Here is a 23,164-nt window from a genome sequence, read left to right on the forward strand (position 1 = left end):
TCTTGGAAAACGGAAGGAGGGAAGATCTTTAGACCCAGTAACAACACTGACCAAGAGCAAAAGAGAACAAACCTCTGGAACAGGCTGCCCAGGGAGGTTGGGGATGCTCCCTCCCTGGGGGCACTCAAAGCCAGGTTGGATAAGGCCTTGAGCAACTAAGTCTAGTTGAGAGGTGTCCCTGCCCACAGCAGGGAGGTTGGAGTAGATGAACCTAAGCCATTCTATGATTCATGAACCCCCCCAGGTTGTGTGTAGTCCTGTAAAGTCAAAATCCCTAATCCAAGGAGAAAGGCCAGAAGGATGGGGGCCAGATCTCTGTGTGAAGGCAGCATTTCATCACCTCACGAGGCATGACATGCTCCCATGTTATTTCATTATTTAATATTTTTTTTTGCAGCTCTGCCTATAGAATTTCACATTTAGTCATGACTATAAAACCCAAGCACACAACCCAGCCTGACAAGGATGGTCAATAACCATTTGAATCGCTCCAGAAAAGGGCATTAGGACATCTTCTAAATCAATGCAGGCATGGCCAGAGGCGTTCAGCATTGAGCCTGGCTATTAAACCTCAACGTGACTTGATGCCTTTTGAAAGCAGCAGTTTTCCAGATGAAGTACAGTGTGAAGGTGTCAATGTTATCACAAATACAGCTGGAACCATCTCAAACTGGTGAGCATCCCACTCTGCAGGAGGAGCCTCGCATTATGTAAGCTGTGATGACTTAATGAACCTTTTGGATGCACACACAAGGCTCTGGCTGAATATTCCCCCAATGAATCAAGATGAGTTTCATGGCTGGAGAGACTATACATTATCATCATCATCCCTCCTTCATGGCCTCTGCTTCTGCTCAGGGAAGAAGGGAACAAGGAGAAAATTTATGGGGAAGCATCAGCAAAGCAGTGGTGCTCTTATGGTGGGAAGTGGCCAATTCTGTGGAGGAGATTTCACCCTGGCAACAGGGCCCCCCAAGCCCATGTGCTACCCCAACCCAGCCCTTTCTTCTTCTCCAGAGCTTTCCCAGCTGAAACATCACCCAAGCCTCTGTGACTCTGCAGCTGTTCTGATGCAGCAGCTCAGATTTAAGGGAAAGAAAATACAAATTCTATGTAATGAGGTTTCTCTATGATGCCTCCAAACCCCATGGCACATTTAAAGTAAGCAGTTCCAAACCACTTAATTTCTTAAGCAGACCATTTCAAACACCAGAATCTTTCCAGCTGCTAAACCCATTTGGATTCACCCACTGAACATCCATGCAGGAACACCACAGTACCATTTGACAGCAAATGTCCATTGAGCCATTAAAACAAACCCTGATCCCCTTTAATAACATCAGTGGCTGAACAGCATTGGCAGCATGATGCCAGAAGCACATCACACCCCCTTGGCACAGATGTCTGTCCATCTGGGATGGACAATGGGCTAGTAGAAGTCCTGCTGGTCAGCCAGGTACTTCAGCAGACCTTTAATTTCAGCTTGGGTCAGCATCCAGCTCAGAGACTACCACTCTAACTCCTCAGGGCTGGAGTTGAGACAACTGAGGATGCTCCCAGCTGGTCACTAAAGTGATACTGGTTATTTTACTCTGGCTACTTCACAACCATGCTGCTGCTGTAAACTCTGCCCCAGCACACCTTAGAAAGTCCATCCCTGAACACTAGAACAGCTTCCACCTGCAACAGGGTAGCAAGGATGTGAAAGCAAGAGCGGAGGAGGCTGCTGAGGAACATCATTGCTCTCCCACTCCACTCCACTTTGTAATCTGATTTGGAGCAATGTGAATCACTAAGCACCAGGACAGGATAAAGAACCAACATGCCTGGCTGTTAAATATACAGCTGAGAGGAGCATGAGTCACAGCTCAGGTTTCAAGGTGCACTGCTGTATGTAAATCCTTTCTGAGAACTACCCAAGAACACCCTGCATGTAGCTACCATTCAAGGGGTCAAACCTGGCCTTCCAGTCCCATAGCCCATGGTGACCCTGCCAGAATTATTTCCCCTGGTTTTAATTTCATCAACACAAGCAGGTTGAGCTGACCCAAAACCTTGTGTTGGCAATGGGAGATTCAGGGATCAGAGCAGCCAGCAGCAGGGAGGTCACAGCCCACTGGGGCCCTTCACAGCAATGAGGGGGCTACACCTGCACCAAGAGAAACAGACAAACCCTCCTCTGCTTCATCCCAATCTGCTCCAAGGGAAGCAGAGAAATAGGCATTTCCATCTCTTGCCTACCCAGGTATATTAAAGACAAGGCTGGATTCTCTTTCCTTTGTAGTAATTAAAGCCTAGTGATTATCCCACTCATCAAATACTGAGTCTAGACACAGACTTTGCACTGCAATTGATACCAAATCCGCCCATACTCCACTCCACGTGGATACCTGAGCCTTACTCCAGGCATCCAAGAGGAAACCCATTAAAAAATTCTTGTTTCAGTCCAGCAGCACTGCCTTTGACCACAGGGCAGCAGAAAGTTGGAGAGGAGCTGGAGGACAAGGGAAGCTGAGCCCCAGTCATGGAGGGAGAAAGGGGCTCCCAGCCAGGTTTAGACAACCATGCTTCCCATGTACCATGGATGGGAAAACCAAAGGATTTGGAATGGTGGGGAAGAATAGAACCACTCCAATACACTGCTAACTAAGGGGAAAAGTAGAATAAGAACTTTTTTCTCCTAACAGAGTAGATGAGGGATAGATCCACCACAAAGGAAGGTTGTAGTGAGGGGGGCAGTCTGTTCTTCTGAGTTACAAGTGATAGGGCAAGAAGAAATGCTCTCATGTTGTGCCAGGGGCAGCTTAGATAGGACATGAGGAGCAATTTCCTCTTCAGAAGGGTTGTCAAGCTCTGGAACAGGCTGCCCAGGGCAGTGGTGGAGTTCCCATCCCTAGAGAGATCAAGAAGCTATAAAGATGTGGTGCTGAGAGACCTGATTTGGTGGTGCCCTGGCAGTGCTGTGTCAATGGTTGGACTCCATGATCTTAAATCAGATGCCTCTTCCAACCAAAAAAATTTTGTAATTCTATTGTATTTCCTTCCCCCTCCCCACCTTTCTACAGCTCTGAAAAAGATAAACCACAAACTTCTCACTGCTTAAGTGCAGCTATGAGGATCCCACCACCCAAGCGTGACCACAGTTACTTCTGCCCCCAAGGTCTCAGGTAGCCATATTAAACACACATGTACATCTCCTACAGCAAAGACCTCAGATATGCAGGGCCCTGGAGAGCTGCATATTTACACAGTCTCCAACCACCTTCATACCAGTTCCCTTGCTTTTCACAACCACATCCAGGCAGCAAAGACAACCACAAAACAAGGCAGCAGTGTGCTTTGAGATTTTTCTTTGTTGTCACGGCTTTAGCGATTTTAAAAGACTGAAATATGAAGGAAGGGTCAATGATTCAACAGTGATTAAGTCTGAAATACTCCTCTTAGTACCCATTAGACTTTGAAAATACCCATTACTTTGCCAGAGCATTCCCCAAAGCACACCCAAGCAGTACTCAGAGCTGGGGAAAGCTGCTTTCTTGGAAGGCTTTGAGGTATCTTGTGAAAATACTGAGTTCATTTCAGTAAGCAAAAAAATACCTAAAACAACCCCCCCCCCCAAACCCATAGCAAGAAACAATGAAAGAATTAATGTGCTGTAGATTCTTGCCACCATTTCCCCAGAGAGAGGAACCACAATGAAGTCTGATGGAAAGTTTCTATTCTCAAAACCATTTGCACTGTTATTGTTTGCCACTAAGCAAAGACAAACCAGAAAACTCCACCAGCTGAAGTTTCTGAAAATTGCAGGCTTTCCTACTTTTTCTTCTTACTTCAAGAATAAATTAAGCTGTACCTGGGATGTAAAATTTCCACCTTACAACTATATCAAAAACCCTGCAGCAGCCTTCAAACCTGCACTTGTCACAGGAGCCAAAAGACTCCAAGGATGCAAAGCCCACTGAGTCCCCCACAAAACTTCCCTCCACTCCTTTGGAAAAAGTCAAGTTGGTATTTAGAGCTCTGAAAAAATCCTGTGGATTTGAATCACTACTTTGTCAAACATGCAATTAAGCAATGCAGTTTGATAGCAGAGCCCAATTTAAGGTTCTTTGCAAAATGAAGGAGCATTTCTTCATCTCAATCTGCTCCCAATCGTACTCAAGATACTGCCAGCCACTATTTCAGTTCCTCTCCAACCAAGAAAATTTAGAGGAGCAATAAGATTAGTTCACTAAATTACACTTCCTTTGTCTACTGAAAAGCTGCCATTAAGCAGAGGAATAGAAAACTGTGTTTCCTCAGAGGATGTGTCCCCACACACAGCTGGGTGAAAGGCAGGTCACCAACCATCCCATATAGACACCCTGGACCTGAAGAAACCTCAGGAGGTTCCACCACCTTACCTAAAAAGTTCCCTTTTTAAAACCTATTTAAAGAGGAAATAGCTGTCAGCAAGACATTTCATTCCACACTTTGGCAGCTACAATTCTATTAACCTCCAAAACGAGGAGCGACAGCATGACTGCCAGTCCTACTCTGTAATTAGGGAGGGCCACCAAGGGTCAGTGTCGTGAAGCACCTTGGCAAGGGCAGGGTTAGTGCTCACTGTGCCCACGCTGAAAATAAGCTTCTCTCAAGCAAGCTGATGATTTCATTTCCCTGGTGAATGAGATATCTAATTATCAATACTTCATAGGCCCGGACAGACGTGCAAGTGGTTTGGAGAACTGAAGTAGGAAGAGAGAAGGAAAGATTCCCAGAGTGAGAGCCAGCAGAGAGCCAGACCCAGAGAGGGGAAAAGGTGCATTTTGCATGCACAGGTCAAAACCAATTCAATTTCAGTCACATACATGCCAGCCTAGGTGGCAGTGTAACAAATAGGGATATTGTCCCTGCTGGTATATGACAGGATGCTTGCCTGGATGGAGCCCAGCTCTACCTATCCGGATGGACAGCTCGCTCTCGTAGTCCAGCTGCTGGGCAGGGTCATGCTCAGATTTTTCTTTCACCACTCGTTGGTCACAGCTCAAGGCAAATGCTGCATGGGGAGGGCCACTGAAACCCTGCAAAGCAAGAGAGAAATTTAAGGTCTTTCCCAAGTCACCTTTTCAACCTTCTCCCAGCCCCATCCTGAGGGAACGCTCTGGCATCTGCTTGGTTGGGAAGTTGATCAGGGCACACGGCACAGCAGCTTCTCACAGCTGCATGGGGACACATCTTCTGGCTTCCCCTCTTGTCTAGATTAAAATATGCATTTCCAGCAGAAATATCGAGGACATGGTTAACAAGAGCTGTGGGCCCAGCACCATGAGGCTAAAGAGAGAGAAAGCCAAAATTCCACTGCACTCAGAGCAAGAAACAATTCCATAAGCACAAAAAAATGCAATTCCATAAGCACAACACCCTCCAAAATCAACCTGAAGGAAAGCAGCAGACAAGGAAGGACATTCACTGCTGTCAGACAGTTGAGCTGCTGGGTTAACCCCAGAAAAAGCTTGCAGTAGGCTACCATGTCTTCAACATGGATTGAGCTTGCAAGTGAACTAGTTCATTGAAAACTGAATCCATGTGAGCATCAAATGAGACACGATGTTCACAGCCACCCAGTGTTAGTTCAGTGGGACTCATCCAGAGGGCCCAATGAAACTTCAGATTCACTTGGACTATAGTCCTGCACCATTTGTGACCTCCAGAAAGCAGAGAGATGGCCAAAGTCAACATTGTCCAGTTACATGCAAAGTCTGCAGGGAACCTAAGCAGACGTCCATGCTGCTTCCATGAGCAATTCCTGCCAACTTGGACACAGCTCCAAGCAAAACCAGCTACAGCTGAAGGATGTGCCAGAGTCTTTATCTCCATCACCCAACCAAACCCTAGCAAACACTGTTCTTGCCTCTCCCCACAGTGCTGGGCACGTGGCAGGAAGGTTGATGTCTCTGGATGTCCCCATGCTGCTCAAACCCACAAAACCAGTAGGAAACACGAGATTAAAGGCATAACCACACAGCTGAGAGAAAGGAATGTGCCCCACCATGGTGGCTGTATGAACCAGTGGAACCAGCTCTGCCCTGAGTCCCTGTCTCTTTGTAGGGCTGGGAATCAGTCTCCAGGAGCACGCACAAGGAGGGATTGTCCTGGCTACACCTGGTATCAGAGGCTGGAACGCAGCATTAGCTGCTGGATTGATGGCAGCAGACTAAACAAACATACACTGAACAGCCAGAGAGGGTAAGGAGATCCTCCATGGGTTAAGGTCACCTTCAATAAAACTAAAGGTTAAAGATGAATAACTAAATTGTCTATCCTCCCATCATTTGCATAACACAGTCTGACCACCACTATTAATACTAATCACAGATTTGCTGTCTGCTCTCTGTTGCAGTTTAATCAAGGTGCTTTCACCTCCATTAACCCAGAGAAACTCTGATGAGGTGCCCTGTTGAAATCCCCCTGGGCGTAGGGAAACCCATCCTACCCGCCCGTGAGAGACACCTGCACCTCTGCACCTCAGCTCCTGAGCAAGAGCTGGAAGAGCAGGCAGCAATCATAGAATCATTAGGGTTGGAAGGGTCCTCAAGGATCATCCAGTTCCAACCCCCTGCCATGGGCAGGGACACCTCACACTAGATCAGGTTGCTCACAGCCACATCCAGTCTGGCCTTAAAAACCTCCAGGATGAGGCTTCCACCACCTCCCTGGGCAACCTGTTCCAGTGTCTCACCATCCTCACTGTGAAGAACTTCTTCCTAACATCCAATCTGAACCTGCCCATTTCTATTTTTGTTCCATTCCCCCTAGTCCTGTCACTCCCTCACACCCTAAAAGTCCCTCCCCAGCTTTCGTGCAGCCCCCTTCAGATACTGGAAGGCCACAATAAGGTCTCCTCTGAGCCTTCTCTTCTCCAGATCCTTATGGTAAGGTGAGGTCAGCTCTTTGCTGGTAGCCACACAGGCTGCTGGTGGTTTGAAGCAGCATCAGTGACCTTCAGTGAAGCACAGGATTTGTTCCAACTGTGACTGCTCTGAGTCATTGCAGTCGGGTCCCTGCATGAGGCCCTTAATTGGAATGTGTCAGTGGGTTAAAAACGCATCAGAATGAGAAGAGTCAACCCACATTAATTAGTTCCTGCCAGCAATTAACGTTATCTGAAATAACCACGGGGGCTGATTATTTCAGAAAGTGAGATGCAACAAGAGACTTGGACAGGAAGATCTTGGAGGAAAACTATTCTGGGATGCGGGAGTCCCCCATTGCACTCGGCTCTGCTTACGGAGCGACAACTGAAAGGTCATTAGATTGTCAGGGCCCCCACGTGTGAAAACAGGCAAGAAAACAGAAGGCATCTTTGCAGAGAAGAGCACCTCCCTAACTGGGCAGATCCTGCTTTTGTTACCCAAAAGGAACAACTTGCTCAGGGAGGTCACCGATGCTCCCTCCTTGGAGGCGTTCAAGGTCAGGCTGGATGAAGCCTGGAGCGACCTGCTCTAGTGGCAGGTGTCCCTGCCCATTTTAGGAGGGACAGGGATCGGCTAGAGAGGGTCCAGCGAAGGGCTGCGAGGATGATTAGGGGACTGGAGTACATGCCTTATGAGGAGAGGCTGAGAGACCTGGGGCTTTTTAGTCTGAAGGAGAGAAGACTTAGAGGAGATTTAATAAATGTTTATAAATACCTGAGGGCTGGGGCTCAGGAGGGAGGGGACAGGCTCTGCTCACTTGCTCCCTGGGATAGGACAAGGAGCAATAGATGTCAGCTGCAGCACAGGAGGTTCCACCTCAACAGAGGCTCCCCAGAGAGGTTGTGGAATCTCCTTCTCTGGAAACTTTCAAGGCCTGTCTGGATGCGTTCCTCTGTGACCTGAGCTAGATCCTATGGTCCTGCTCTGGCAGGGGGGGTTGGACTCAATTTTTTTGGGTCCCTTCAAACCCAAACCACTCTATGAAACTATGAAGAGTGCCAGCACCTGGGCACCGCATCCATCACCCCAGTACCAATGGCATCACTCTGCTATTGCTGGGCAAAAGAGGGAGGCAGGGAGGAGAAGGCAGCCACTTGCTTTTAGACAAAGCAAAGATCTTGGATTGCATCCTGCTGCCCAGTCAACCTCCTGCACAAGTTCCCTGTTGAACTGAATCCAATTTTGAAAAGAAAGAGTGAGTGACACCTCTGAGAAATAACCTGCTCTTCCCCACCTGGCCAGTGAAGGAAAATAAATGAATAAAGGAATCATGATGACAAAAGCTGATGGTTTGGCTTTGGGCAGATCACTTGGTGCACCATCTGGAGGTGCTGCCTGCCTGGGAAGGTTGGTGATGCTGCTCTTCCCTGGGGATATCTTACTGCTGGCTATAACCCAGCAAACACCCTGGAACAGGCTCCATAAAAGCCACAGGAAACAGAGACCATAACACACCAAATACCAGCAAAAAGATGCTCAACAGGGAAAAGAAATGGAATAAATTTTACTACTGTATTAAAAGAAAAAAAATATTTTAAAAAATGTTCCTCACTTGTCCAGGAGCTAACACAGAGGCAATAAAAGACAACAACAAGCCATGCTTTGATGGTGCCCAGAGGCCCTCATTTCACACTTATTAAAAGAGAGACAGTGATAACAGATCAGAGACCTGAAGGCTATAAGGGGAAGAAAAGAGGGTTGGGGAGCAAGGAGAGGAAGGAGAGATGCTGCACATCCCCAGCCCATGTTTCTGTGGGACACCCCACCTCCCCACACCCCATGCCCCCAGTGAGCTCAGTGCAGTCTTTCCCTCAGCTTCACTTCTGCACATCCAGACTGAGCTCTGTGCCTGTGGGGAGGCTGTGCAGGCACCAGGCAGGGAGGCCCTGGCTCTTCAGAGGCAGATATGCAGATTTATGTTAAAAACATGAAACAGGATAAGATAGGAAGAGAGCTCCCTTGGAAATCTCCCAGTTCTCAGAGAGCTCCCATTTGCATGTAAAACCACAAGCTGCTATTTTGTTGTTTGAAACAGCAGCTCAAGGGCTGGATGCTCCCCAGTGAGCCTCCATCAGTTACGGATCCCTGGTGCCAGCAGCGCTCATTTGTAACCCACCAAGAGCTGCTCCCCACCCTCCCCCAGCACCCTTCGGGTTCTTCTCTTGAGTCCTCAGCTGCTCACATCATTCCCAAAGTTCCAAAAGGGGTGTCCAAGGACAGCACCAGCAATCCCCAAGGAAGCTGGTGTCCATGGGGTGTGCCAAGCTCTCAAAGAGCAGCACCATGCCCCAGCCACACCATCAAGAGTGAAGAAGGCAACTCCTCCTGCTCACATCCACACTCCTGCAAAGTCATCCTCATTTCACAGAATCACAGAATCACTTGGGTTGGAAAAGCCCTCTGAGATCACCAAGTCCAACCATTAACCCAGCACTGCCAGGTCACCACTGAACCATGTCCCTCAGCACCACATCTACACAGCTGTTCAATCCCTCCAGGGATGGGGACCCCACCACTGCCCTGGGCAGCCTGTGCCAGGGCTTGACAACCCTTTTGGGGAAGGAAATTTTCCTCATGTCCAGTCTAAACTTTGGCTAACACAACTTGAGGCCATTTCCTCTTGTCCTATCTCTGACCTACAGAAGTTCAACATTTTAAACATAATAATTGGGAAAAATGAGTATTAAAAAAAAAAAAGCAGCCAGCCACCACCTGACTGCTCTGAAGGATCTTCTGTGCTCATCAGAAGAGCAGAAAGAGTTAGGCAGGTGAAGATGTGCCAGGGATGGGGTTCAAAGGCCGTGATGCCACGAGGTATCCCACTGTCAGGTGATCAGCCAGCTCTGCATTCTCCCAGCACAGCATCCCCCAAACCAATGTGCTCCTCCACCTCTTTGGAGGGACAAAAAGCATGAGTTGGATCAACATTAACCTGGCACAAAGGGATGGGTTAAGGGAAGGAGTTAGCAGGTATGCATTTAAGAAGACTTGAATTGCAGCTCCTCTCAAAGCCAGGACCACTGGCAACCCCCTACTTGAAACATTAAAATCAATAACTCAAGAATAAGTACTTGGCAATAAAAAAGGCTCTTCTCTGTGCTCAAGCGGGTGCAGTCATGGCTGTGATTAATGACATCCAATATGTAGCTGAAGGACACAAGCAAATATCCTTTACTTCTACTCCCACGGGCCCTGACAACTCCAAATCCCCAGCACAGCCCAGTCTGGCTGCCCAGGGTGACAGGTGGGTCCCACCAGCAGCACACAAACTCTTCTGATCAGGCAGACTCCAGAGCCAAGTGCTGGACCTAGATTGCTTCCTCCACCAGTGAGGGGACTCCACAAGAATGAAGCTTGCTGGAGCCCCTGTGAAAATCCCCCAGCATCAGCTTGCTCAGCACCAGGTAGGAACAGGGTGACCCTGAGCAGAGGCACCAGGAGCCAAACGATCAGTCCAGCACTCGATTAACACAGGAGTATCCACACATCCAAGGAGGAACAGACCTTGAGGGCTTGATCCTGCAACACACCAAGCACCTCAGTTCTCCCCACAGCTCACTGGTGTGTGCTCCCTGTGCCGGCCCTGCTGCCCACACTGGGATCACCAACGTGTTTCCAGAGCCACAGGGGGAGGCCCGGGAGCTCCCTGCTTCCCACACCAAGCATCTTCCATCTGGCTCCTGCAGCCCCGCATCCTCCCCCAGCCCAGCCTGGCACGCAGCTCGTAGCTATGGCAGCACTGCCGCGGGAACCGGGGAGGGAAGGTTCATCCAGAGACAACCATTTCATCACTCCCATGGCAGAGCTGCTCCAGGAACCTCTCTGGTGAGCAGAGCACACGAGGCTGGGAGGCTTTTCTTGTCCTGACAGTGCAGCTGGCAGCAACATGACACCAGAGCCATTCCCTAATAACCACAAACAGGGCAGCTTAAGTGAATATTAAGGCAGGCTGCTATCAGTTTATCTGTTACTAATGTAATATTATTGCAACTACATTTTATTCACTGCTAATTATCAGCCACTTTGATAACTCATAATTCTTGAAAACTGCAAAGAGCAGCTTTAATCACCAGCCTCTGCTGAGGGGCTGTGAGGGCAGCAGGGATAAATCACCACCTGATGTGTCACCAGGAGCCTGGGGACAGCCAGAGTGACCTGCAGGGTGAACCTGGAGCAGTCCCAACCACAGCGGCTCCCCTGGGAGATGCCTCATCTGACAGCAGCTGAGGGTAAACCTCCTTGGCAGTGCCAAAACCCACAGTGACCTCATGACCTGACAACACTGAGATCACCCAGAAACTAGGTCTGGCAGGCCTAGGGAGGAAGGTGGAATTATCAAAATTCACCCCAAATCCTCAAATAAGCCAAATCTGTTCTCCAACAGGAGTGAGAGGAAAGTATCTCACAGCCCTTCCAGCTAGAGGATGCTGGATTACCCACTCCCAGGGTGGCTGGACCCCCAAGAGCATCAGTGCCACGGAGCAGGTACATGCCACCAGCCCCAGCCTCTGAGAGCAGCATCTGCCCCAGATCCACCAAGAGGCTCCAAGGGGAGACAGGCACAGCCTAATGCATCTTTTTGGGCCAAAGTAACGTTCATATTAAAACCAAACACACAGATTTTTCCTGTTGGCACATGGGGGCTTGTGCCTTTCCAGGAGGGAGTAAAAATACAGCAAGAATGTTGCTGGCACCGGGTCTGGGAAGGCAGCCCCAGCAGCATGAGGCTGGGACAAGCAGTGCCTGGAGGAAGGAACACACCAGTAAATCCCAGGCTCTTTGGGAAACCCAGAAGGTTTGTTACAAAACGTGATGTTTTCCAACAGAGATGTTTTACAGGGCAAGAAAGGAGGGAGGTTTTGTAACCTTTGCCACTACCAAAACAAAAGCCCAGGAATGTTTCTGCTGCTTTTGCCTGCGAGATCCTACCCCCAAAAAAACAAACCCAGAAAACAAACAACTGATTAACCAAACAAAAGCCACCCCTGCAGCAGCAACAGGAGACAGGTTCTGTGTCACCAACCTCCTGCCCCTTAGAGGAACCTCCAAATTCATTTTTCAAAGGATGGTTGCTCCAGATGGAGGTTTTGAGCTCATAAGTGCTGCCCACCCAAGCCAGCCTGGCTCTGAAAGCCACCAAACCCAGCCTGGCTCCATATCCACAGAACCAACCAGGATCTACATCCACTTCCAGTCGTTTTTGCTGGGAGGAAACTTGCCTGTTAAAGAGTCACAGCCAGGTCCTAAGGGCTATTTGCTTTTCCTAAGAGCTATCTGCTTAAGGAGTATTTCCTTTCCTAAGGGATATTTTCTCTAGGCCTGCCCCCGGCATCAGCACCACCCCGACGCCCGCAGGCTTTGCTCAGCAGGACACGGCAGAGCGGTTTGTGGCACGGAGTCAGCACTCCAAGATGAGATTTTAATTGTTAGCAATAAACCTTTAAGCCTCGGATGGGATTAACAAGAGCTTTTTCTCCACATGCTTATTAAAGTCTAATGGAGTCCAGCTTTGCCTCTTTTCTCTCTCCCTGTCCCCCGCCCCCCCTTCCCCACCTTGTGTACTTGTAGCGTGGCAACATGTATTTTCACAGTCCTCCCTTATGCAAGGCTCTCTTTTTCCCTTTTTTTTTTTTTCCAAGGGTAAGAGAAAAAGCAGACCAAACTTCAATTAACAGCTCATTTTTCACACAAGATTCTCCTCAGGAGCGATTTGCTATCAGTGCAGATGGAATTAATGGGAAAGGGTGAACAAAGCAGGCGGCTGCTGCTGCAGGGTGGGATGGCAGGAGCCCCTCAGAGGGCTGGGCTATCAATCCATCACCCTCAAAGGAAGAGCCACACCATGCCAGAACTGCCTAATTACAACACATTAAAGCACAACTTCCCTCGGACCTGCAATTAGCGATGCGGCCGTGCAGAAGACGTCTGGAGCAGCAGCAGTGCTGGTGCACAGCCCCTTCTCCCCACCTCCCCTTCTCCCCACAGCCCCCAGCCAGCTCCTGTTCCCAAGGACATGGTTTCTGCTCATTTTCTCCTCTCCACATCTTGCACATCCCATAATTACCAAAATAGCACCAAAGCCCAGGAGAGACGACGACTCCTCTGCTGGTCTGCAGGAGCCGCAGCAGAGCCAGGGGAGTCTCAAGCACCTTTCTGAAGCACAGAGCAATAAATCCACAGGAGAGGCTCATCCTTCTCTGCACCTAATGCAATTAATTTGTTAATTCATTACAGAAGAGAGGCATAATAAGGGACAAGGCACTTCCTGATTACCACCATCAAGAAGCTAACTCATTTCCCTTCCTTTGGAAGCTCAGGACTGTCCCTGCAGGGCTGAACTTCCATCTGGGACATCTTCAAGTACAGCAGCTTGCTCAGAGCCTCAAACAACCTGACTTGGATCCAAGTGTTGCTAGGGATGGGACATCTACCACATCTCTGGACAGCCTGTGCCAGCGTTCCACCACTCTCAGTGTAAACCATTTCTTCTCTCCAGTCTGAATCTCCCTCTCTTAGTTTCAAACCATCTCACCTTGTGCTGTCACAACAGGCCCTGCTAAAAAAATCTGTCCCCATCTTAGCACTGCAAGGCCACAGGAAGGTCACCCTGGAGCCTTCTCTTCTCCAGGCTGAACAACCCCAAGTCTCTCAGCCTGGCCTCACAGCAGAGAGGTTCACTTTTGTGGCCTCCTCTGGCCTCACTCCAACAGGTCCATGTCCTTCTCATGCTGACAACTCCAGAGCGCAACCCAGCACTGCAGGTGGGGTCTCAGCAGAGCAGTGGGGCAGAAGCACCTCCCTCAAGACTGCCTGACTCTCAAGCCAGTCTGGGTGAGTCAGAGCTTACCCAGAGAGCAAGCTGGCATTGTGCTGCAGTTCTAGATCTATGCACATGTATTTTCTGGGATCTACATGAAAGCAGCTTTCCTCTCCCTGACATTCACCACCCAACCAACTGCAACCTCACTTGCTGCTTCTTTGACATTTTAATGGCAGGTTTACTTTTCACAGGGGAGGCATTAATTTGGGGTTATGTTATGAGCAAATTCAAAGGCAGATTTATTTAAGATCAAAGAACAGCCAAGGAACCATCTATGGCTCCCTGTGGCACACCTGCATTTTTAGCCTGGAGAAGACAGATGAGGACATCTTATCATTGCTTATCAATACTTGAATGACTGGTATCAGGAGGATGGGGGCCAATCTTTTCTCAGTGGTGCCCAGCAACAGGACAAGCAGTAACAAACTTGAACATAACAAGTTCTATCTAAAGATGAGGAGGAACTTCTTACCATTAAGGGAGCACTGGAACAGGTTGCCCAGAGAGGTGGTGGAGTCTCCATCTCTGAAGGCATGCAAAACCCACCTGGACACCTGGCTGTGCAGTCTGCTCTGGGTGTGAACCTACTCTGGATTAGGCAATCTCCAGAGGGCCCTTCCAGTCCCTATCACTCTCTGATTCTGTAACAGCAATGCAGCCTTCCCTGTGGTGTGTGCCAGGTTCTCCTGGGCAGGTACAGGAGAGATCTGCTATTCCAGTGTGCTCTTCCTTCTGGGAAATTGATCCTCTTTTACAATTCTGAGCCAGGTCCCAAGCAGTAATTGAAATTCAAACAGCAAAGGTTGAGCCAGGAAGGAGAGAAAAGCCTTTATCAGCCAGCAAAACCCACACAGGGTGAGGAAGGGAATGGTAGGGAAACATTTCTCTATTGCAGGAGTTCATTGAATGAAGTATTAAACCAAGTTTCCTCAATTCCTGCTTTTTTACAGCAGGATTTTTTTCCATCTCCTTGCTCCCTGTGTGACCCTGCTGTCAGCCTGCAGAACCACACTGCCAACAAACTGCTCCACACCTCATCTGCTGCCAGAGCAGGTAGGGATTGTCCCCACAAACCCTACACAGGGAAAGGGATTTAACCTGGACCTGGATTCAAAAGTCCCCTGCTCTTTACCTCTAGCTTTGTGTACTCACAGAATCCCAGCACAGGGGGGCTTGGAAGGGACCTCTGGAGATCTAGTCCAAGTGCCCTGTTAAGGTAGGGTCACCCACAGCAGGTTGTCCAGGATCACAATGTCCAGGCAGGTTTGGAATCTCTCCAGAGAAGGAGACTCCACAACCCACCTCTCTGGGCAGCCTGCTCCAGGGCTCCAGCACCCTGACAGCAAAGAAACTTTTCCTCACATTCAGAGGGAACTTCCTGGGTTCCAGTTTGTGCCTCTTGCTCCTTGCCCTTTCACTGGCCACCACAGAGAAGAATCTGGCCCCATCCTCTTGCCCTCCACCCTTTAGCTATTGATCAGCACCTCCTCTCAATCTGCTCTTCTCCAGGCCAAACAGCCCCAGGTCTTTCAGCCTTTAGTCCTCAGTTGCTCCATTTCCCTCTTTGTAGCCTCTGCTGGACTCCCTCCAGTAGTTCCCTGTCTCTCTTGAACTGGGGAACCCAGAACTGGATCCAGGACTCCTCGGGTGGCCGCACTAGGGCAGAGAGGGAGGAGAACCTCCTTCAGCCTGCTGGCCACACTCTTCTTAATGCACCCTGGGAGATCACTGATCTTCTTGGCTATGAGGCCATATTGTTGGCTCATGGTGAACTTGTTGTCCACCATCACTCCCAGGTCCTTCTCTGCAGAGCTGCTTTCCATGTAATGGTTTTTTGAAATGCCTGATGTGCAGTGGGAGAGAATTATAATTAAGAGCAGCTGACAAATTGCTCTCTGGAAGAAAATAACTCTTTACCTCCATTAATAAAATGAAATGCTTTTCCAGAAATTAGGATAATTACTATTTTATGCCTTATTTTTTTTTCCCCTCCTGCAAAGAATGTCATCCTACCCAGCAACTACTGGATTTCAAACCCTACAACCACTGCACACAGGCAGGAAAGGGGTGGGAGGCCAGCAGGCTGTCATGGATCATAGGGACAAACAGACCTTAAAGAAAGCTCTAGGGGTGTCTGGGTGGTGGCCTCAAGAAGTGAGACTCTAACAAGACCCTTTCAGAGGATCCCAGGGGTGGGTTTTGTGATCAGCACCAGAGATGATTTCATGTCCAGAATCCTCCCCTTGGAACAGGACATGCAGGAGCTGGAACCAAGCATATGAGCAGCAGCTGAGTGAACTGGGATTGTTTAGTCTGAAGAAAAGGAGGCTGAGGAGAGACCTCATTGCTTTCTACAGCTCCCTGAAAGGAGGTTGTAGTGAGGTGGGTGTTGGTCTCCTCTCCCTAGAATCTAGTGATAGAGTAAGAGGAAATCTCCCCAGGTTGCACCAGGGGAGGTTTAGATTGAATATTTTGAAAATTTCTTGACTGGGTGGTCAGGGATTGGAGCAGGCTGCCCAGGGAGGTGGTGGAGTCACCATCCCTGGAGGTGCTCAAGAAACCTGTGGCCATGGCACTCTGGGACCTTGTTTAATGGCCATGGTGATCTTAGGTCAACAATTGGACTCGATGATCCGAGAGATTTTTTCCAGCCAAAACAATTCTGTATTTCTCTCAGTCCCACACAGATCTATAACCTTCCACACCCAGCCTCAGGGCAGAGTTGGGTTGGGTTTGTTTGAGAAGATCATAAATCTCCTGCCCAGGTACTCCTGTTTACTTACACCTAGAAGGGGAAGGACATTTCCCAACAGAAGGCTTTGCCACACTGCCTTATGAGTCTCCCAAAAAAAGGTTTCCCTTCCTCAGTCATCAGAACCAGATCCTTCCTTCCTTTCATGGCCAGTGGAAAAGGGCCAGAATGCCACAAACCAAAACAAACAGAAGGGCTGCTATTTATTTTCCCCTAAGCAAAGGAAATCAGAGCAAATCAGGAATGCAAGTGTCAAGCCGCAGCTCACGCAACCCTCCAGTCCATCCTCACCCACCCTGCAGGGCAAAGGCAGCCCCTGCACAAGCTAAACCCCAGGTCAAGCTGGATTTGGTGCAGCACTGATCTGCTGAGAGGTCTGAGGGAGCAGTGATGGCAGCAGGGCTGCATTGTCTCTGCTTTGAGGAGCTGAGGGCAGCATGAGCAAGATGCAGACCAGCTTTGCAACCATGCAGCTGTCTACCTGCCCATTCCCACTGTCTGTATCCAGGCATCCCCTGATGCCAGCTCAGCTCTCACCAGGAGGGCGATGCCAAGCTGCCTTTGCAGGCAGCAGGACCCAGCAGGCAGGGCTGGCAGCAGCACAGACCAGGAGAGACTGAACACAGCCTGCATGTCAAAAAGGGGTCAAGAGTCACTTTGTATGCCCCAACACCACCAAAACCACCTCACTGGAGCCACAAGATGACATGACCCCCAAGATTATGAGACCCAAGACATGCAGCTGCTAGGCTGAGCTCAGCAAGATGCCACCCACACCACCATGCCTGGCTCCCTGGGCTGCTCTCTGGACACTGCTTCAATCCCCCACTCAAACATTCAATAAGCCAGAAAATGCACACAGCCTGCCCTACAGACAGGCATGTCCCTTGGCTAATGCTGGAATCAACAAAGCCTCTACCTAGCACAGCAATGAGGATGTGCAGCTAATTAACTTTCTAGGAGTTGCAGATGAACAGGAAGAGGCACATTAAGAATGGGAACTTGTGCTGGGCACGTCTTGGAGGAATCAGCAAATTGCCTAAGACAAACCTTGATTCCGATTATAAATTAACACCAGCCACAAGACCCAGCACATTTTCACTGCCTCCTGAAACAATTAACCCATCAGATCCAGCTCCATGCAAATCAGAAGGCAGAGCAGGATTTAAAGCTGCCTGTCTTCACTGGGTAGAAGCACACACTGCTACCAGGGCTGAGCTGATCATTAACATCCTCAAGCTACACCTAGGGCACTAAAGGATTGCTCTGCCTTGTTACCCCAGGGCACAGGGAATGTGCTAGGGATCACTACCTAGGGAGCCCCCTCAAAGCAAGACACTTTGCCATGGTCTGATCCAGCTGTGGTTCAGCCCTGAGAAAGAATTACAATTTTAAATGACATGCATCTACGCCTGGAGTGGGTGTGATGGTCTCTCCTCCCCCTCCTGCAGCCTCACCATCCACACTCTGTTCTCAGCTTTCCCCTGATACGTGACTTGCACAGATTGAGAAGGCAAAACGTACATCCTGGAGGCACGAGCTGAGCTGAATGAGACCCCCCTCCTTCTAAAGCAGGGGAGTATCCCTCAGATATCTCTTTATCAAGTTCTCCAATCTTTCCCAGGGGTGCTCACCAAAAATAGCCTAAAATTCACTCTGCAAAATGCCCAGTCCCAGGCTGTATGCCAAAGAAGCTTGCAAGCCTTGACTTGCAAAAAAGACAAAGAGGGCAGGAGCACAACACAGCTACGTTTGGAGAGGGTTAATGGGATCCAGCCTCCTGCTATGAACATCTACACACACACACACACCCCCAGCTCCACTCTCTTCCATCCCACGTGAAGATCCCCAGCCTGCTCCTGAAAACCATTACCCAGCTGCAAAACACAGCCCAAAATATTGCCAAATGGATATGAACTGCAACCTCTGGGCCCCCAGGAAGGGATTTCAGCCTTGTTGGTCTGTCCTGCAGCATGAGGGGCCAGCACTGGCACCCACCAACCCAGCTGAAAGGTTTGTAAAGGGCACTGGAGTTACTCCTTGGCTTAAATCTATGGAATCGTCCAGCCACCACCACATGCAGCTTTATTGATTTACTTTGTACTCAGGGAAAAAACAAACAAACAAACAACCCCCAAAACTACAAAGCCTGCATCTTGCTGACAAGGGAAAAACCAGTCCAATGGAGATGGTATTTCCAGGACAGAATTACAGCCCTGGCTCCCCATACTCCCATCCCCAATCATCTTTTACATGAGAAGTATTGGCAGGCTCCTAGTTATAACTGAGTAATGGCCCATCAGCTCCCTCCCTGGATTACACATTAACTCCTGCTTCTCCTGCAACATCTGCCCTGCTCTCCCTCCCCTTAGAACGTGATCAGCTCTCCCAGGGGAGACCTCAGGGCTGACCCTAGACCCTCCCAATGCTGCAGCACCCATCTAGGTTCCTGGACCAAGCTCAGCTCTGGCTGCAGACCTGCAGCCAGCATGGTGGGAGTGATAGAGCTGCTTTCTGCATGTGGACAGATGCTTCCAAGCAAAATGAAGCCTCAAGGTAGAGGAGATGAAGCTGATTAAGCCTCATTATGCTATTTAGTGTAATGATCGTGGAGCCAGGAGGACGTCACACAGCCAGGAGCGGAAAGAAGCAGGCGGGTAATAGCTGGGGGCACGTGGGCAGGTAGGGCTCAGCTGCTGTGCAGCCCACGAGGGGCTCATTATCTCCCACTGTGGCAGTCTGCCTTCTCCTCAACCCTGTCTATGTCACCTTCCCAACCCCACCACCATCACAGAGTCACTATGGCTGGAAGAGACCAATCACTACCAAACTCTCCCAGGGCAACTTCTACACCGTACCCTTGAGCACCACATTCAGACAGCTTTTCACTACGTCTAGGGATGGTGATTCAACCACTTCCCTGGGCAGCCTGTTCCAGCCTTTGAGAACCCTTTCAGTGTTGATGTTTTTCCTAATGTCCAAACTAAACCTCCCCTGACCTAACTTGATGCCATTTCCTCTTGCCCTATCAGTAATGACTTCTGAGAAGAGACCAACACTCACCTAGCTCCAACCTCCTTTCAGATGGTTGTAGAGAGTGAGGAGGGGGAGTCAGCCTCCTTTTCTTCAGACTAAACAACTCCAGCTCCCTCAGCCTCTCCTCATACAACCTAGGCTCAAGAGCCTCCACCAGCTTTGCTGCCCTTATCTGGACCCACTCCAGCACCTCAATGTCTCTTCATGCCTGTGAATTCCTGCTTGCCTGAAGGAACATTTAAAGGCAGCGACCTGGAAAACACAGGAGCAAAGGAGCTCCTGAAAGCCTCAACCCAGGCACTTTTGCTGTACCTAGACCCAGCATCCCACCCAAAGCCAACCACATAGGCATGGCAATGCCCATGGAAACTCGAACAGCACTGTCAGGAGAGGTCTGCAGGACCTGGCAGCTCACAGACAACAGCAACACATGTGCATGTGAGGAACCAAAGCAGCCAGGGACTGTCTGAAAACTTGAATGCATTCTCTGAGCTCTTGCTGGATTCCTGGAGGAAGAGAGAGGGCAAAGCAAGAAATCCATTCTGGAAATCCAATGAAACACCCCACTCTGAACAAAACCCAGCCACGTCAGCAGAGCTGCAAGACAGAGTTGAAGGATGAGAATAATAATACTTAATATTCCAGCATTCTTGAGCAGGAGACCCAAAATAGCTACTGAGCAATCAGGGACCTACTGCACTGAGCAGTGTTGTGAAGTGAACTCTCCCTCAAAGGCTTCAGGGCTTGACATGGAAGCTCCTCAGTCCCAACCCTTTGTAGCAAAGGCAATAGCATCTCCACCACTCTATCATCTGTCCCTCTCCATCCACAAGTCTCCCCAAAAACCATTTGAAAGCCAGGTTCTTACTTAAAAAGCAGCCATAGGGTTAAACTGGAGTGAAGGAAGGAGAGAAAGCCATTGCAGCATTACCGTGGCCAGGGGAGAGGAAACAGATGGGCTGCTGGGGCTGTTCAGTAGTGGTTTAAGATATTCCAGGAACTATAGCAATGTCCTGCTGCAGACCAGGCTCTGTCACCATCTCCCCAGCCCCCAAACCCAGCACAGCTGGTGAAGACACTTGATGCACACAACATGTGAGGAGACACACTTCAGTGAAGACACACTTTGGCTGAACACACCATGCCAGGAGACAGTGGCCAAAGCAAAGGAGAGCCCCTTCATTACACCTCCTGAGGTCTGATCTGCAATGGTCTTGCTCTCCAAATGCACCCAAATGACCTGTTGGGGTTTGTTGTCCTCAACCAGCTAAGCAGAGCACTCCCAAGCCAGCATCTCCTCCTCCATAAAGGGTGAAAAAACACTTTAAAGGCTTCACAGAAGGAAGCAGTGAAAGATGAAGATGGAATAGAATAGATTTGTCTTCTGTAAGGAATTTAATGACTGCAGCTGTTCAGCACCATTAACCAGTTTGTCTTGGAGGTTTAACCCTCAGCTCAAACATTAAGCAAACACTTGGGCACTACTTTGAGCTCCAGCGGGAGCAGAGCCTTGCTCCCTCCCTGGGGAGCAGGGCTGGGGTGATAAGGAGTCATTAGAAGCTCTTACCACCTGTTGATATCCAGCAAACCAATTATGGAGAAGTGCCAGGCAGAGAGCAAGCTCCCTGTGCAAAGAGCAGCCTGCTAAAATCAGATCCCTTGCCCTGACCTCCCAGGGGCACTGTGCCTCCTGGTCTCACCAGCATCACTTCACCACCTAAGTAGGGGAGAGAAAAACAAAGCCCTGGGAATTCAGCTCATTTGGAAAGAAGCAAAACTTGTTAGAAGTGAAAAGGCAATGGTTCAACCCTTGTCCGAGCAGCACTGGCTCCTGAGGGAGAAGTCTGAGCTCCAAGTGAAGGGAGATGTATCCTGAGCCAAATTCTCCAGCCAGCACAGCCCCAAGGACAGCTCAGGACTGACCAGGCACCAGCTGATTTTTTTATTTCAATACATTCAGCTGTAAGCTCTACCCTTCCACAGCATCCCACATGACTTCACCACGTCTCAGGGTACTCTGTCCTCTTCCTAAAGCACCCCAAAAGTCCCATCCCTTGCCCAATGCAGAGCTGCTGAACAGCCCCAGAAGCCATGGCTGCTGCCTCTGGTCAGGGAATCAGCTGAAGGCTCATCCATCTTCATCTCTCCTGACCCTGCCCAACTGATCTAGTGGAAGGGCAAGCAGCATTTTGCACTTGTACAAGCTCTGACAAGGTGGGTCCTGCCTGCTGTCTGGCTGCAGGAGGCACCCCAGTGCAGGGAACATCTCTTTGGCAGGAAGCAAAGCCCACAGGCAGCAGCATTAGCCAGGGGCTGCAGACCCTGTATCTACCATAAGTCCCACAGGACAAGCATACAGTGGGATGTCCTCTCTTGTGTGGTGCAAAGAGCTGTGTGAAACCAGGACACAACAGCTCCTCTCCCATCTTTATGGATTTAAAGCAAGATACAATTGTGTACTTTTCATATATACTGCACTACTCCCACCACACCTGGTGGCCACCCTCATCACCACTCCATCCTGCTCTTTGCAATGAAAGAATTTCACTCCCCTGATCTCCTTCTCCCACTTCAAAAGGCAGCAGAGATGAACACCAAAGCATCAGGAAGAAGTGGGGTTTGTGGTACAACTGTTTATCCTCCCTGTTGGGAAACATCAGCTTCAGGAAGCTGATCAGATACACCCTGGGCCCCATCCAGCACCATGTAACCAGGGTCACTGCCAGGGCCAACACAGGCAAGAGACCTTGGGGCAGCAAAAGAAAAAGTCCAGACGGGATAGCATTCCAAAGGCTCCAGCTGCCCAGCAGCAGCCCCCAGCCCCACACTGCATCCTGCAAAGGGTTTGGGAGTCCTGAAAAGAGGCAGGACATGGGTATGCAGAGGGTGAGGAGCAGGACCAGGCTTTCAGTCATCTGACACTGCTGTTATGTCTCTGTTCTTCACTCTAATTCATCCATCTGCACTGGAAGTGCCACACCAGAACATCGGGCAATTTTCTTCATAGCAGAGGACGTGTTTGACTGTAGGTGTTAGGAGAGGCTCAGAAAGCAAGGCAGCAGGACAAGCTGATGCTGCAGGCTGGACACAGCTTTAACACCCTTCAAACCTAAAGCCTCACACTCCTCATAACCACAGGCAATCCTCCCTTCCACTGAAACAAAGAGCAAATGTGCACAGCTCTTTGAAAGTTTCTGAAAGCATCTTTCCTGACTAAGACATTCTGGTGTTTTCAACTGTAAAAGAAAAAAAGCAAGCAAACCAAAAGAACCCCAACCCAACATCAGCTTTCAAGTTATTTATTTATTTAGCAACACTTGTCAAAGGTAGGATGGCTCATTCGATTTTGAAACACTCAGAGGGTTGGCAAGCACTGCAAATTAAACCCCTGGGCTGAAACAGGAGGTCACACCTGAGCTGTTTGCCAAGTGTTGCTAGTGAAAAGAACAAAAGCAGAAGTGTGAAGGAAGTTAAAAAACATAAAATTAAAAAAATAGGAAAGGGGGGGAAAAGGAAAACAAAACTCCAAGTGCAGCCAGCCTGAAGCTGCATTCGGCACTGGCAGGGCCATCCTGGGGCTCGGAGAAAGCCCAGGGTTTA

At 49.4% G+C, this 23,164-nt stretch overlaps 1 protein-coding gene across 1 annotated transcript in view; it reads right to left on the reverse strand.

Annotated features, from left to right (window-relative positions):
* SLC39A11 (solute carrier family 39 member 11) overlaps window positions 1-23,164 on the reverse strand; it is a 100,049-nt gene that overhangs the window by 68,120 nt on the left and 8,765 nt on the right. The window contains exon 5 of the mRNA XM_054171125.1: window positions 4,919-5,063. Within this exon, the coding sequence (XP_054027100.1) occupies window positions 4,919-5,063 (145 nt within the window). The remainder of the gene's footprint in view (window positions 1-4,918; window positions 5,064-23,164) is intronic.

This window comes from Dryobates pubescens, chromosome 20 (assembly GCF_014839835.1).
Source record: "Dryobates pubescens isolate bDryPub1 chromosome 20, bDryPub1.pri, whole genome shotgun sequence".
NCBI classification, from domain to species: domain Eukaryota; kingdom Metazoa; phylum Chordata; class Aves; order Piciformes; family Picidae; genus Dryobates; species Dryobates pubescens.